This window comes from Pelodiscus sinensis, chromosome 1, assembly GCF_052426305.1.
Source record: "Pelodiscus sinensis isolate ZL-2025 chromosome 1, ASM5242630v1, whole genome shotgun sequence".
Lineage (NCBI taxonomy): Eukaryota > Metazoa > Chordata > Testudines > Trionychidae > Pelodiscus > Pelodiscus sinensis.
In genome coordinates this window covers 109,691,700-109,705,663 of record NC_143052.1, presented here as the reverse complement: position 1 = coordinate 109,705,663, position 13,964 = coordinate 109,691,700, and the positions used below count along the sequence as shown (strand labels likewise).

General features: G+C 49.1%; 1 protein-coding gene across 1 annotated transcript in view; it reads right to left on the bottom strand.

Moving 5' to 3' along the window:
- The window catches only part of B4GALNT3 (beta-1,4-N-acetyl-galactosaminyltransferase 3), a 108,293-nt gene that overhangs the window by 43,287 nt on the left and 51,042 nt on the right, over nt 1-13,964 (bottom strand). The window contains exons 2-3 of the mRNA XM_075940924.2: nt 4,638-4,741; nt 2,154-2,231 (exon numbers count right to left, since the gene is read on the bottom strand). Coding sequence (XP_075797039.1) covers nt 2,154-2,231; nt 4,638-4,741 — 182 coding nt within the window. The remainder of the gene's footprint in view (nt 1-2,153; nt 2,232-4,637; nt 4,742-13,964) is intronic.

The window sequence follows — 13,964 nt, the reverse complement described above, 5'->3', positions numbered from 1 at the left end:
GCATAAGCGGGGAGGCGCCATTTTTAAAACCCCACTGGTTCGAACCCCGTGCCGCGTGGCTACACGTGGCACGAACTAGGTAGTTCGAACTAGGCTTCCTAGTTCGAACTACCGTTACTCCTCGTGAAAAGTCATTTGGGAGCAGGGGACACAGTACTGGGGAGGAGTGCTAGTGGGTTCTGGAGCAGGGAAAAGGGTGCCAGTGGGGGCAGGGAAGAGGGGGCACGGTGCCAGGACAGGTTTCTGCAGCAGGGGACAGGGTGCTGGGGGGGGGACAGGTTTCTGCAGAGGGGAGCAGGGGGACAGGTTTCTGTAGTAGGAGACAGGGTGCCAGAAGGAACAGGTTTCTGCAGGGGGAGCAGGGTGCCGGGGGACAAGTTTCTGCGGGGGGGGGGGCAGGTTTCTGCAGCGTGGTCGGGGGGGGGCAAGGGAGAGGGAACAGGGGGCCAGGAGAGCACCGGACAAGTTTGGGGCAGAGGAGAGGGAACAAGGTTGGGGGCAGGGAGTTCCCTACACCAGCCACAGAGGGAAGCCTCCGACCCGCGCTCCCTCCGGACTGACTGCAGGGCAGCCGGGCTGGAGCGCAGAAAAGCGGCTGCCCGGCCAGCTGGCCATGGTGCTCAGCCAGGGTGCCACCAAGTTCCCCGTGGGCAGGCGCAGAGGGGAAGCCGCCCAATCAGCTGGAGCGCAGTTCAGCCTCCTCTGGGCTGAACGCCACAGCCAGCAGGCCAAGCAGCTTCTCCTCTGCGCCAGCCCACGTGGAGCATGGTGCACCCTGGCTGAGCGCCATGGCAAGCTGTCCGGGCAGATGCTTCTCTTCCCTCCAGCCCGGCTGTCCTGCACTCAGCCCAGGGAGGCTGCGCCTAGCTCCAGCTGTGAAAGCCACAGTTAGCTGGCTGGGGTGTTTCAGCCCTCCCGACCTCCCAGCTCCCACCATTCCTCGCAGCTACTCACCTGTGTTGTTGCTCAGTGAGTAGCTGCTCCTCAAATGAAGAAATCTAATGTAAATGTACTGCACAAGTGCGCAGTTCAGAGAGGGCTCAAGAGCTACTCTTAGAGCCCCTGAGATCTACTGGTAGCTCACGATCTACTGGTTGGTGACCACGGTCTTAAAGCATCAAGACTGCAGTTTGTTTCCTAGTTAGAACCACTGCAGTGGCCATTCTAATTTGCATGTGTGCCCAGTCCGCTTCTGGAATTAAGTTAGCAAAACGCCCAGGCTCCGTCTACACTACGAGTTTTGCCACAAGAGCCCATGCAAATGAAGCGCAGATTAGCATTTTCTCGCACTTCATTTGCATACTCTCTTCGGATCTGTTTTTGCGCAAGGGGTTTTTGCACAAAAACAAGCAGTGTGGACATTTCCTTTTTACGCAAAAACCCCTTTCTGCACAAGATCCTTATGCCTCAGAAAAGGAGATATACCGATCTTGTGCGAAAAGGGGATTTTGCACAAAAAGGAAACGTTTTTGCGCAAAAAGGAAACTGCTTGTTTTTGCGCAAAAACCCCTCGCGCAAAAACAGATCGGAAGAGAGTATGCAAATGAAGCACAAGACAATGCTAATCCACGCTTCATTTGCATAGCCCCAGTGGTCAGTGCTTCTCTCATTAGCAGCATACTGCATTACTCCATTTCTGAAGAGCAGCAGTACCATGAGGGGAGAGTGGAGGGAAGAGTAAATGAGGCATACAGAAAACAAAGGAAATATTTACTTAAGTTCTCAAGGGTCACCTGGGAAGGTCTCTGCTTATCAGAAGTGTCACGGAAGCCAGGAGATATCTATGTACAAAATACAGGGAGTGGATAACAGGCAAATGCCAGACCAATAGCACAGCATGAGATACTTACATGCCACAGTCATGTATTTGCCTGTTAAATTCTTTCTCAGCTCTGAATAAATGTCATCTTTAAGGGGGTTGCAATTTGGCTGCCTTCCAGAGGCTGAGGGTGGATTCCTGGTGCCTTGGTGGCTGGGTCAGAAGCCAAATCTCCAGGAATCTAGAAATTCCTGTCTTTCCAGATTGTTTCTGTGGTCTACAGAACCAAGGCTTTCATTAAACAGGGATGGGGGTGGGAGTCACTGGTCTCCCAGAGAAACAGAGGCCTCTAGTTACAATCCTCTAGTAGCAAATGGTTCCAGAAAATACCAACCTCTGGGATCCAAGGGACGGAGATTTCCCCGGCTGGATAAACAGACCTATTCCTCACACCTCTTTGCTGTTCTTGGTTCTAAAAAACATGCAGATAAAAGGAAAGATCAACTTATAAGAAACTGATCACATACACCCAGGTTGAAAAGCTTTCACAAGTCCATGTGAAGATAGATACTGGAACTAGAGGTGCAGGGCTGCTGTCCCACCCCCTGGTTTGAAATGGTTTCTGTTATACTGTATATAGAGTTACAGTTTAGTTCAATGCAGCACCCCTGCAAGTGAGCAAACAGCATGTGCCCGGCGGCTTTGAAATGCAAATTTGCACAATAGATTAATTTATGTCTCAATATCAGTGACATCACAGCAGAATTTTGAAAAGCTTCCCCGCTCCATCACTAACTTCAAGAATTCATCAGCCAGTGATCTGTTGCACGTTATCTATTCATCCATCTCTTCCTCCCTCACCTCCTCCCTCCTTCGCTGGCAACACTTTCTGGGATAACCCACCACCATTCCCTCCATAATAACTTTCTCATTTCCATTTCTTTGCCTAACATGACCAAAGTATATGCTGTAAGTCTGAGTCTGTTTATTTCTGATATCAGGGCCTGCTTCTTTCCAATAATATTTCTACATAATTAACTTGCTCCTAACTAGTCTCTACTTTCATTCACGTCAGCTGAAGGACCCAAGTCACCTTACTACTCCATTTGACCACATCACAAACTTTGAGCTGCAAATGAATTGTTCACCTGTGTTTCTTCTCCAGAGCTTTGAGCAATCTCTATCGCTTCCTTTGTAAGATTATTCCTTAGGGTGCATCTACATTGCACAGTTATTTTGAGATAACTAACATTATTTCAAAATAACAATGCGAGCGTCTACACAGCCACTCTGTTATTTTGAAATAATTTTGAAATAATAGATGGCTTATTCCAAAATCTATAAACCTCATTCTAGGAAGAATAACTCCTATAAAATAGTTATTTCAAAATAAGGCATGTGTAGACACTCCACTGCAACTATTCTGTAATAGCTCCTCACCAGGGCCATTCTAATTTATTCCTCCCCAGTGCCTCCTGGGGCTGTAAACTGAGGTAGCATGACTACATTAGGGAAGCCTGCCTTGGACTAATTTTGAGGCTTCTCTGCAGTGCAGACGTGCTATTTCGAAATAAGTTACTTCAGAATAACTATTCCAGAGCAGCTTATTTCAAAATGAGCATGCAGTGTAGATGTACCCTTTGTGTGTGTGATATATCTGACCTTTCATTATTAACTTTTCCCAAGCTGGGATGGGGTGTACTAACCCTGCATTGGGTCTGTGGTGCCTGACCAATCGCTCTGGGGCCAGAAACCCTCCCCCCCCCCCACCCTCCTGCTGTGCTTGCCTCAGGAGGAAAGAGTGCAGCTAGTCTGGGCTATCTGAGGAGGGGAGGAAGGATGTATACTTCAAGCTCCTGCAACTCTCCAAGCGGCATGAAGGATGGACCCAGACTATGCTGCAGATGACCAGACTATGGCAAGGGACTGACTGGGATGCTAAGCCACTGCCAACCAAAGAGATGCCCAAGATGTACCTTGCAAAAGGACCCAGGGAATGTAATGGAAGCTGATGCTTAAACCCTTAATAGGGGATTTCCTGGTTTCACAGGGCCCTGGGCAGTGATCCCTCTAAGGAGCCTTGAGCTTCTGATTGGGCACGGCTGACTAATCACCTGTGAAGCTGTGCTGCCACGCACCTTATAGGGAACAGTGGCCCTGGATTAGAACAGGGGCAGAAGGGTGGGGTGGGGGAAAGTAGGTGGGTGCAGATTTTCTCATTTCTTCTCCCTTTCACATATGCCACTATGTGTAGCTACTGCTTGCTCGCTTGCTCTCTCGCTCCTGCTCAGGGCGACAGATCGATTGTTTGCTCTGCCCTGCCCAGAGGGTCAGAACTCCCAGTTGCTATTGCCTGCCCCAGCCGGAAGGCTCAGGGACCACAGAGTGATTGCTTTGCTCTGCCCAATCCAGACGCTACGAACTGAATGCTTGCTCAGCCCTGCCAGGGACCCTGGACCCTGCTTCCTGCAAGTTGCCTTATTCTATAGGGAGACCTGATGCCTGTGTAACAGGATGTACCAACCCTGTACTGGGCCAATAAGGGGCGGGGGACGACTCCCTTGACATGCAGGTCCCCCCGCAACCTTAATCTTAAGCCTAAATTCTCCCTGTTTTAATTTCATCTCATAATTCTTACATATCCTTTCTTGTGCAATATATCTATAGGGTCAGAATCTCATCTCCACTGCACTGATGTAAATCCAGTGGAGTTATTCTGTGTATTTACATCGATGCAACTGTAATCAGAACTTGGTCCATGTCCTGCTCTCATTCTGATCACGTAGAGAGAAAAGACCAGAGGAGCTGGGATCTGCACTCTAGACCTAGAAGGAGAATTTTGCCCGGAATGCTTAAGATGACCCCTGACCCTCCTTACCTGCTGTATTGGCTTCTGAGGATAGTAAAACTGAAGGTTTGGGTCCACAGCGGGGATGTTCCTGTTTGCCAGGGCTTTAGCCAGTTCCCTCCAGCTCCCATATCCTGCAAGGAGGAAGAGAAAAGAGATGTCAAAACCCAGTACAAAAAACAAGCAAGCAAGCAAGCAAACACAATAATTTCAGGTTGCACCTCCTCTCTTTACAGTAACCTCCCTCTTGCCCCAGAAATATTCAGCCTGGCCAGTCAGGGTGCATCTACACTGAACCAGTAGCTTGAAATAAGCTACGCAATTTGAGCTACACAAACTGCATAGCTTATTTCAAGTGCATTTTGAAATAGCATATTTAGAAATTTGGTGCTGTAGAGCACTATTCCGAAACATCTCTTAATCTTCATGAAACGAGTTTACAGGGATGTCGGAATACTGAGCATGTTATTTCAAAACCTATTTCAAAATAATGGCTTGTTTAAAAGATGCAGAATAGCTATTTTGGGATACCAGAAGTATCCCAAAATAGAGCCACAGTGAAGATGTACCCCCAATGACACAACTCCTGCTTTGCTTTTGTCCAGCACCTTTTATTCAAGGTGCTTGAAGTACTGCACGAAAAGTTAACATCAAGTCTGCCACGACACTGGCTCTAATGAAGCCAGATCTGTCAGTGCCTCAGGTGGCTTCCTTAGCCCTTGTATCATGATGAAACTTTGAATTGGTGCCCCTAACCAACAGCCTTAGTGCTCCAGTCTTACAGCCCCCAAGCAGCCATATTGTAGGCAACATTCTCATTGTATATCTGAACTATATAAAAGGCCCTCAAGAACAAGAAGATGTCTGAGCCCTCGACCTCCTTGCCCCGCTGCCTCACCTGACCCTACCTTGCTGCTCTGCCTAACCTCCCCTCCCCAACCCACTGAACCAGCCCCATTAATTGAATTTTCTGGCTACTGATGCCTGAGAGAACTCAGACCACTCTCCAGACCGCCTCTGATACAGATTGACCTGGTTATCTGGTACACACTTGGCTACTGATCCAGACTGCTCCCAGTCCTGTCAACAGGCATTACAACCAATGAGCATTACAGCTGGCTCGGACCATTTCAGTATCTTCCTAGACCTGGGTGGGCAATAATTTTTGAGCGGGTCCACTTCAAAAAATTTTAAAGTGGTTGTGGGCTGCCCTAGAAGGGGCGGGGGGCTCGGGTAGAAGGGGTGGGGCCTTTAAATAGCAACAGTTGGAAGGGCTTGCACCTCCCCTGCAGCTCCCAGACATCATGTTAGCCGAGACAGAAGCTGTGAGCCCTTTTAATTCCTACTATGTAAAGGTCTCTCTGCTCCCGGCCTCGCTGCTAGCCCATTCCTAGGGGCCAGGGACACGTGAACCCTTTCAACTGTTTCTATTTAAAGGGCTTGCACCTAACCTGGGGCTGCCACTCCCAGCATCTATGGGTACAGTACCACAGGGGCCAGCCAGTCTCCAGGAGTTGACCGCTCCCTGACAGGTGAAAAACCAAGCCCTACATGTTGTAGTGCACCAGCTTCAGGCAGAAAAAAGCACCTTGCAAGAACAGATCATAGTGCCACAGGTGGAACCATCGCCTATGGTCCCATGGCCCATACTGCACATACCCACAGTTCCATTACCAGATATCTACAGTGGCACCTGCAGCAAATTTGGGGGGCTCCATTTCTTGCTGTGGCCCAATGACTACCAGATGGACCAGGCAAAAGGTGGCACTAGTCATTCTTTTCTAAAAGGTAAGGGCTGGACAGGATGATTCTCTGCTAAAGCACATATATCTCCCCCTATGCTAGAGGCCTATGCCTTCCTGAGGGCCTTTACCACAACCTTTAATGACCCACACCAAGCTGGCACTGAAGAGGCAGTCCTACAGAGACTCCATCAGGCCTTATGCAAAAAACAAAACACAGACACTACTCCCTTGCATGGAATATGACTGCCTGATTGACTTACAGCCTGGAGCCAAGACTCTGTTCAGCCAAATGCATTCCATGTTGGAACATGAATTAGCTGCCCTTAAGGATTACAGAATCTGACAATCTGGAGAGAAGTTTTCTCCTGCACATCCCTGGTGGGGCCCCTGTCCTCTTTATGAAAATGAATGATAGCTTCTTATGACTCTGTGTTGACTACTATACTCTAAATAAAATCACAGCTCAGAATTGATATCCATTACCCAGAGCTCTGGGATTGGGTAAGAGCAGCCTGGGAATTCACCAAGGTAAACCTCAGAGGGACATATAGCCTAGTTAGACTCCACTAAGGCAATGAATGGACAACCATTTTTTCGAACTTTGAATATCTGATGATGCCTTTGGGACTTACTAACCTTTCGGTATCCAATTAATGATGTATTACAAGATATAATGAACCAATGGGTCTAGTCACTTACTCAGATGACATCCTAACTTACTCTGATGACCAATCTATTCTCAACCAGCGTGTGCGCAAGGTCCTAGAAAGATTCTGATGACATGGGCTCTGTGCTAAGCTAGAGAAATGTGTCTTCAATCAGCCTACATTCTTAGGCTCCATTCTATCCGTTGACAGAGGCCACGTGGACCCTTAGAAGGTGCAAGTGGTTTGCGACTACACAACACCACGCATCAGTCAAGAAATTCAGCTCTTCGTTTGATTTGTGAGTTTCCATAGACGCTTTATATGAGATTACTTTTGAATCGTGAGCCCTACAACATCTCTGCTGAAAAAAACCACCAGAAGCCCAGGAAGGCTTTGATTATTTGAAAGTGAAGTTCCTCATGATGCCTCTTCTCACACAATCTGGCTGTGTCTAGACTGGCCAGTTTTTCTGGAAAATCAGCCGCTTCTCCGGAAAAACTTGCCAGCTGTCTACACTGGCTGCTTGAATTTCCGCAAAAGCACTGACTTCCTACTGTAAGAAATCAGTGCTTTTTGCGGAAATAGTATGCTGCTCCCGTTCGGGCAAGTCCCTTTTGCGCAAAACTTTTGCGCAAAAGGGCCAGTGTAGACAGCTGAGATTTGTTTTCCACAAAAGAGCCCCGATCGCGAAAATGGCTATCGGGGCTTTTTTGTGGAAAAGCGCGTCTAGATTGGCCACGGACACTTTTCCGCAAAAAGTGCTTTTGCGGAAAAGCGTCTGTGCCAATCTAGACGCTGTGTTCCGAAAATGCTTTTAACGGAAAACTTTTCCGTTAAAAGCATTTGTGGAAAATCATGCCAGTCTAGACATAGCCTCTATGTCTATACTACAGAGTTTTTGTGGAAAAATGGCTTTTTTCCCACAAAAACTCAGCGCGTTCACACCTCAAGCGCATTTTTGCACAAAAAATAGAAAGAACAGAGGGGTTTTTGCACAATAGTTATTCCTCCTTCTACGAGGAAAAACTTGTTTGCACAAGAGCTCTTGCACAAAAAAGCGTGCATGGACAGGGAACAGGGTTTTTTTGTGCAAAAAGAGGCCATCAAAAAAAGCATAGGTGCCCTGCTGGCCATTCTGTAAATAGCAAACAGAGTTTCTTTTTGAGAGAGCGTCCATGCAGTCTGAATGCTCTCTTCTGCAAAAGCGCATCGCTTTTTCAATGTGCTTTTGCAGTGTGGACGTACTCTTGTGCAAGAAGTTTTTGTGGAAGATCTCTTCTGCAAAAAGCATCCTGTTCAAGAAGCTTGCAGTGTAGACATAGCCACATTCTGGCCCAAGTTATCCATTCACACGGGAAACTAATGCTTCCAACATTGCCATTGGGGCTGTGCTGTCTCTGAAACAAGTCCTCAACCAAGAAGTTCATCTTTGTACATATTATTCCTGCAAGCTCATGCCTGTCGAGCACAATTATGAAATTTTAGACAAGGACATATTTGCCTTCAAAATGGTTTTTGAGACCTGGAGGCACTGTTTAGAAGGGATCAGACACCCACTTCTGGTGTTCACTGGTCACATAAATCTGTGCACTGCTGTAGCTCTAATTCAATGACAGCTACGCTGGGCTCTCTTTTTTTCTAGGTCTGATTTTACTATCATCTACCATCCTGGCTTCCACAACAGGAAAGAAGATGGTGTGTCTGCAAAGAAGAGTATGCCAGCGATTCTAGGAATCCAAAGAAGAGCTTCCAGCATCCTGAAATCATATCACTTCCTTGGCAGAGCATCTAGCCAATTTCTTCATGACCATACTGTTGATAGATATTCAGCTGCAAGTGTGCTGCCCCAGCTCTGCTCAGATGGCACATCAGACCTCCAGTGAGCCACCCAATGACCACAAGATCTATTAAGGTCTGAAGGCACCAGACCAGGTTTATTGCCAACAATGCACAGAAACAGACTTTGGCAGACTCTATGAGGATACTAAGACATGCATGCCTACGACAAGAGATGCAGCTCAGTGAGTGACAGGACTTTCCATTCCCCCCTTCAGCTAGATGAAGACACTCCCTCTGAGACTGCATTTTATACATCACTACACACAAGTTATTTATTACCCCTCTGACAAAGTTAGTGAACACCCTTTGACATTGCCAATTAACATCCATCACCTTGTATGTTTCTATCCATCACACTGTCATGCTGACTTTATTTTAAGGAGGTCCATGTGTTCCTGTTATTTTGGGGGAATGTGTTTGTTTCATATTTGGCGTGGGGTGTTCTGGTATCATCCTTCTGGAAGATACTTGTGTGTTTTGTGCCTAGCACAATGTCTGTTTTTGCAGTATTAGCCTTCTTCTTGTCTGATTATGTAAGCAGGGCCTGTCTCTTGCTCACAACTTAAACTTTGCTTTATAGCAGCCAAGTTTTACTGATACTTAGCCCAGGCCTCAGATACAAGGGCTTGTGTTTCAGACCTTCTTCCTACTACACATACTTTCCTCCCTACCAAATGGGTCCTTTGCCCGGACACTCCAAACTTCCAAACTGAATCATAGGGTAAATTGACACAGAAAAATGGACTTCTCCTAGTTCTCAGAGGAAACTATGTCTCTGAGGGACGATCGTTTTTTGGCTCCTGTATGCATTTGCCATGTCATCCCTTGAGCTTAGGGTTACTAGGTAGGTTTAGAAAAAATGCCGGACACACTTGATTGGGGGGGGAGGAGGGGCTGGCCGAGGGCGGGGGGAGTGCGGCTGGCCGTGGGAGATGGGGGGACGGGACTGGTGGGCGGGAAGCCGGGGCGGCTGGCTGGAGGAGATGAGGGGGGTCAGGGCAGTGCGGCTGGCTGGGGGAGAGGGAGGGACCGGGGGCAGGAGGTCGGGGCAGCACGGCGGCCTGGGGAGATCGTGAGGAGAAGAACGGACTGGCAGGAAGCAGGGGTTGCCGGGAGGGCGTCGGGGGCAGCAGAGCTGGTCAGGAAGGGTCGGGGGAAGCGGGGGGGGGAAGGAGACTGACCCGGGCACATGCAGATCCCAGGGTGCTGTCAGTCCCACGCACGGTCCGGAGAAGCGCGAGTGAGTCCGGCTGCGGCTCCACCACACGCTCAGAAACAGGGATAGGGCTTCTCCTCCTCCCCACAGCGTCAGACGCTGCCAGGACTCCCAGCGCCAATCGCGCCCTGCCTCACAGCCACTCGCCCAGCCCCGCCAGGCTTCCGTCTTTGTGCATGTCTGGTATTTTCTGGATTTTTTAACCAGACAGGGGGCCCAAAAACAGGACTGTCCGGTAGAATAGCGGACACCTGGCAGCCCTACTTTGGGCTGGCCACTTCAGTCAAGCAAAGCCCACTCGCATGGCATGCTTTCCATTCTGATGGTCAAATGCGGGATTCAATATTCAGGCCTTCTTCAGGTCTTGTGATATCTGTGGTCATACCAAAGTTCCCCAAACTAAGCCCTTTGGAATGTCAATACCTTCTGAGACCCCTTTGTGGCCTTGGGCTAACTTCACAATGGACTTCACTGAATTCCAAGAATCTGAACAATGCCATACTACACTGACAATAGTGGATCATCTGGTAAAGATGGCACACTTCATTCCCTTTGTACATCTTCCCATTGCCAAGGATACTATTCATTAGGTATGTTAAAATGCGTTTATTTAGATCAGGGGTCTCCAAATTACGGCCCGCGGGCCGGATGCGGCCCGCGAGGCCCTCTCATCCGGCCCGTGGAGACCTTTTTGTCTGGCCCCGCCTTCTTCCGCGTGCCAGTGTGACGAGGCGACCCCCGCCCGTCCCTGGGGCGCCGCCGAACGGGCCCTTCTTGCCGCGGGGGGGGGACCCTGTCAGGGGTGTGCGGCGTGTACTCACGCCGCGCCGGGGCAGGAGAAGCGGGCCGCTCCGCTGACAAGCGGCCGCGTGGCGGCAAACGGCGCAGGGGGCGGGGGTTAGCACGGGCGGCGTTCCCCCGCCCAGACTGACAGGGCAGCCGGCCAATCAGGGGGCAGGATGGGCGGTGGTGGTAACGCCCGCCTGGCGACGTGCAGGGGAACGTGAACCCCGGCGGGAACTTTAAAAAGGTGACCCCTTTCGCCCGGGGCGGGGGAGGAGTGAGCGATGGCAAGCAGGAGGGGAGGACAGCGTGCAGAGGAAGGGGAGAGCAGGGGGAAAAGCCCCCCCCTCTTCCGGGAGAAACGGATTCGCAGGCGAATATTCTGAAGAGGAAACATTAAAAGCAACAATCTCTCTACCACAAGTGGATATATTTGCACACTATATTCAGGTAAGTTTAACTTAAGAAATCATAAGAATTTTTAAAAATTGTTTCGGGTCAAGTTCAAAATAGGACTGGTGGGTTTTTACCAGTTTTTGCCCAAGGAAGACTTTCCTAATGTCAAAACTTTTGCATCAAGGTACCTTTCAATCTTTGGAACAACATACCTGTGTGAACAAACATTTTCAAGAATGAAATATGTGAAGAACAATTTGAGAACAAACTTGTCCGATGATAATCTCAGGTCACTGTTGATGTTAGGGACAACAAATCTAAAGCCAGAAATGTCTGCTATTTTGGCATCCAGGAAACAATTTCACCATTCACACTAATACAGGTGTTCATGTGTAGTGTATCAATGTGTTATTAAATAATAACTGAATAAAATAATATTAAATAAATAATTAAAAACAACATCCATGTTTTGATTGTTTTTTATTTGGACCTCAAGTGTGTAGTCGGCCCCCGAACTGCTGTTTGATAGTTAATGCGGCCCTCGGGCTGAAAAGTTTGGAGACCCCTGATTTAGATAAACATGTAACCACTGAAAATTTCAGTTGTTACACATTTACAACAGGGGGAGACGGCTCCTGGGGAATCGCAGGCCCCCCTCTGCACTGCTGCCTCTGTATCCCGATGACAGAGCCGGCCCAAGCTATGGACTGACCAGGCTACCGCCCGGGGCACACCATTGTAGGGGGTGCCGCACGGGGCTGCCGGACCGGGCAGGGGCAGGGTCACGCATGCGCCGGGTGCCCAGGGGCGGGACCGTGCATGCGCCGGGGCCAAGGGGTGCCGCACGCCTGTGGGCGGGGCTGCACATGCGCCGCACTCGTGGGGGCGGCTCCACGCTCTCGGGGCCTGGGGCGCACAAATGGCTTGGGCCGGCCCTGCCCGACGAGCACTGGCTCCTGCCTGTCTCTCCCCTCTACAGTCCATACACCCCCAAGCCAGTGTTGCTGCCTCTGTATCAGAGGCAGCAGACTGGGGGAGAGGAAGGAATGTGGCTCCACAAGAGCTGGTATGTACGGGGAGCCAGCTTTTAAGTTTACTGGCTCCTGCCTGCTCCCCCACCGCACTGCAGCATGGGGCGGGGGGGGGGGGGGGGGCAGTGTGTAACTGTTAAGATTAACCGATGAGCCCAGGTGCCGTGGAAGAGCCCTATTTCATGGCCTGGAGTAACATGCTGGTAAAAGCTTTGCCTTTGCTTTAGAGAGACAAGGTGGGTGAGGTAATATCTTTTATTGAGCCAACTTCCATTGGTGAGAAAGACAAGACTTGAGCATCACAGAGCTCTTCCACAGGTCTGGAGAAGTTGCTTTGGCAGTTAGCTGATCTAGCAGGAACTGAGAGACTTGTACTGTGTAAAACACCACATTACAGCTGAATTAAGATGACCAGGGAAAGCTCAAAAACCTCTTGTTGCAGCTGTTTCAGTCTGTCTGGCTGCAGGCCAACAAAGTATCAAGGTTCAGGTTAACTTATCACAGCTTTTTGTGCCAGATGGGCCAGAAGCCACTTTTTCTTTAAGTGAGAGTTTAGGTGGTAGAAAATACAGTCAATATGTAGGAAGACCTTATGTTCTCCAAGCTTACCCATCCCTCTGGATTTCTGTTGCTTCCATGTGAAATGTGAAAACATAGGGTATTCTAAATTGCAAAGGGTTTTTTTCCCCAGAAAAAAGGCTGTTTTTCCAAAAAAACTTCACTTACGTCCACACTGCAATCGTGTTCTTTCGAAAAAAAAATTGAAAGAACAGAGGGGTTTTTCCAACTTAGGTAAACCTCTTTCTACAAGGAAGAAGCCTTTTTCCAAAAGAGCTCTTTTGCAAAAAGGCGTGTGTGAACAGGGAAGAGGGAGTTATTTCAGAAGAAGAGGAAAGAGGAAAAAGCACAGGTGCTCTGGTGGCCACTCTGTCCATAGTAATCACAGCTTACATATGAGATAGCGTCCATTCTGTGTGGACACTATAATTTGAAAAAGCAGATTGCTTTTTGGTGTGCTTTGGCAGCGTAGGCACTCTCTTTCGGAAGAATTTTTTTCGGAAGATCTCTTCCGGAAAAGTTTCTTCTGAAAGAAGCTGGCAGTCTAGACATAGCCATAGCCACGGATGCAGATGAGGGAACACACATGGAAGAGAGCCAGGTACTACGTTCTTTCAGGATTCAGGCACGTTACACAACGGATATGGGTTCTGCTCTGGCCCTTACGTACAGCTCTTACTGCACAAACTGGACCAAATGCTGCCCTAAGCGGATAGCAGAGGATTCCCTTGGCAATGAGGAATCATGTACTAGCACAGCCATCTCTATGCCACCGCTCTCACCTGACCTGCTGCGCAGTGGGCATGGCCAGAATGTTGCATGCTCCAGCAGCTTTCTCGGGGGATCACTACAAGACAGCATTCTCTTGAGGCTTCTCTCAACTGTACTGACTACAGTGCCTGTTGAAAACTAGCCCCAGAAATTGGATGTCACAAAAGGCTCCCTTGCAGCTGTGCCCAGCCCTTTATCTACAGACCAGATTGGGGAGCTTGGTCAGCACTTGCTCTGGAAGCTGAACACTCTGGCCCAGGACCACTGGCTTGTGTATGAGCAGAGACCACAAAGTGAGAATGATGGAGCCTGGAATGAAGGCACAGGGGGGTGGCCTGATAGATGTGGTACAATGGCAAAGGATATAGGGA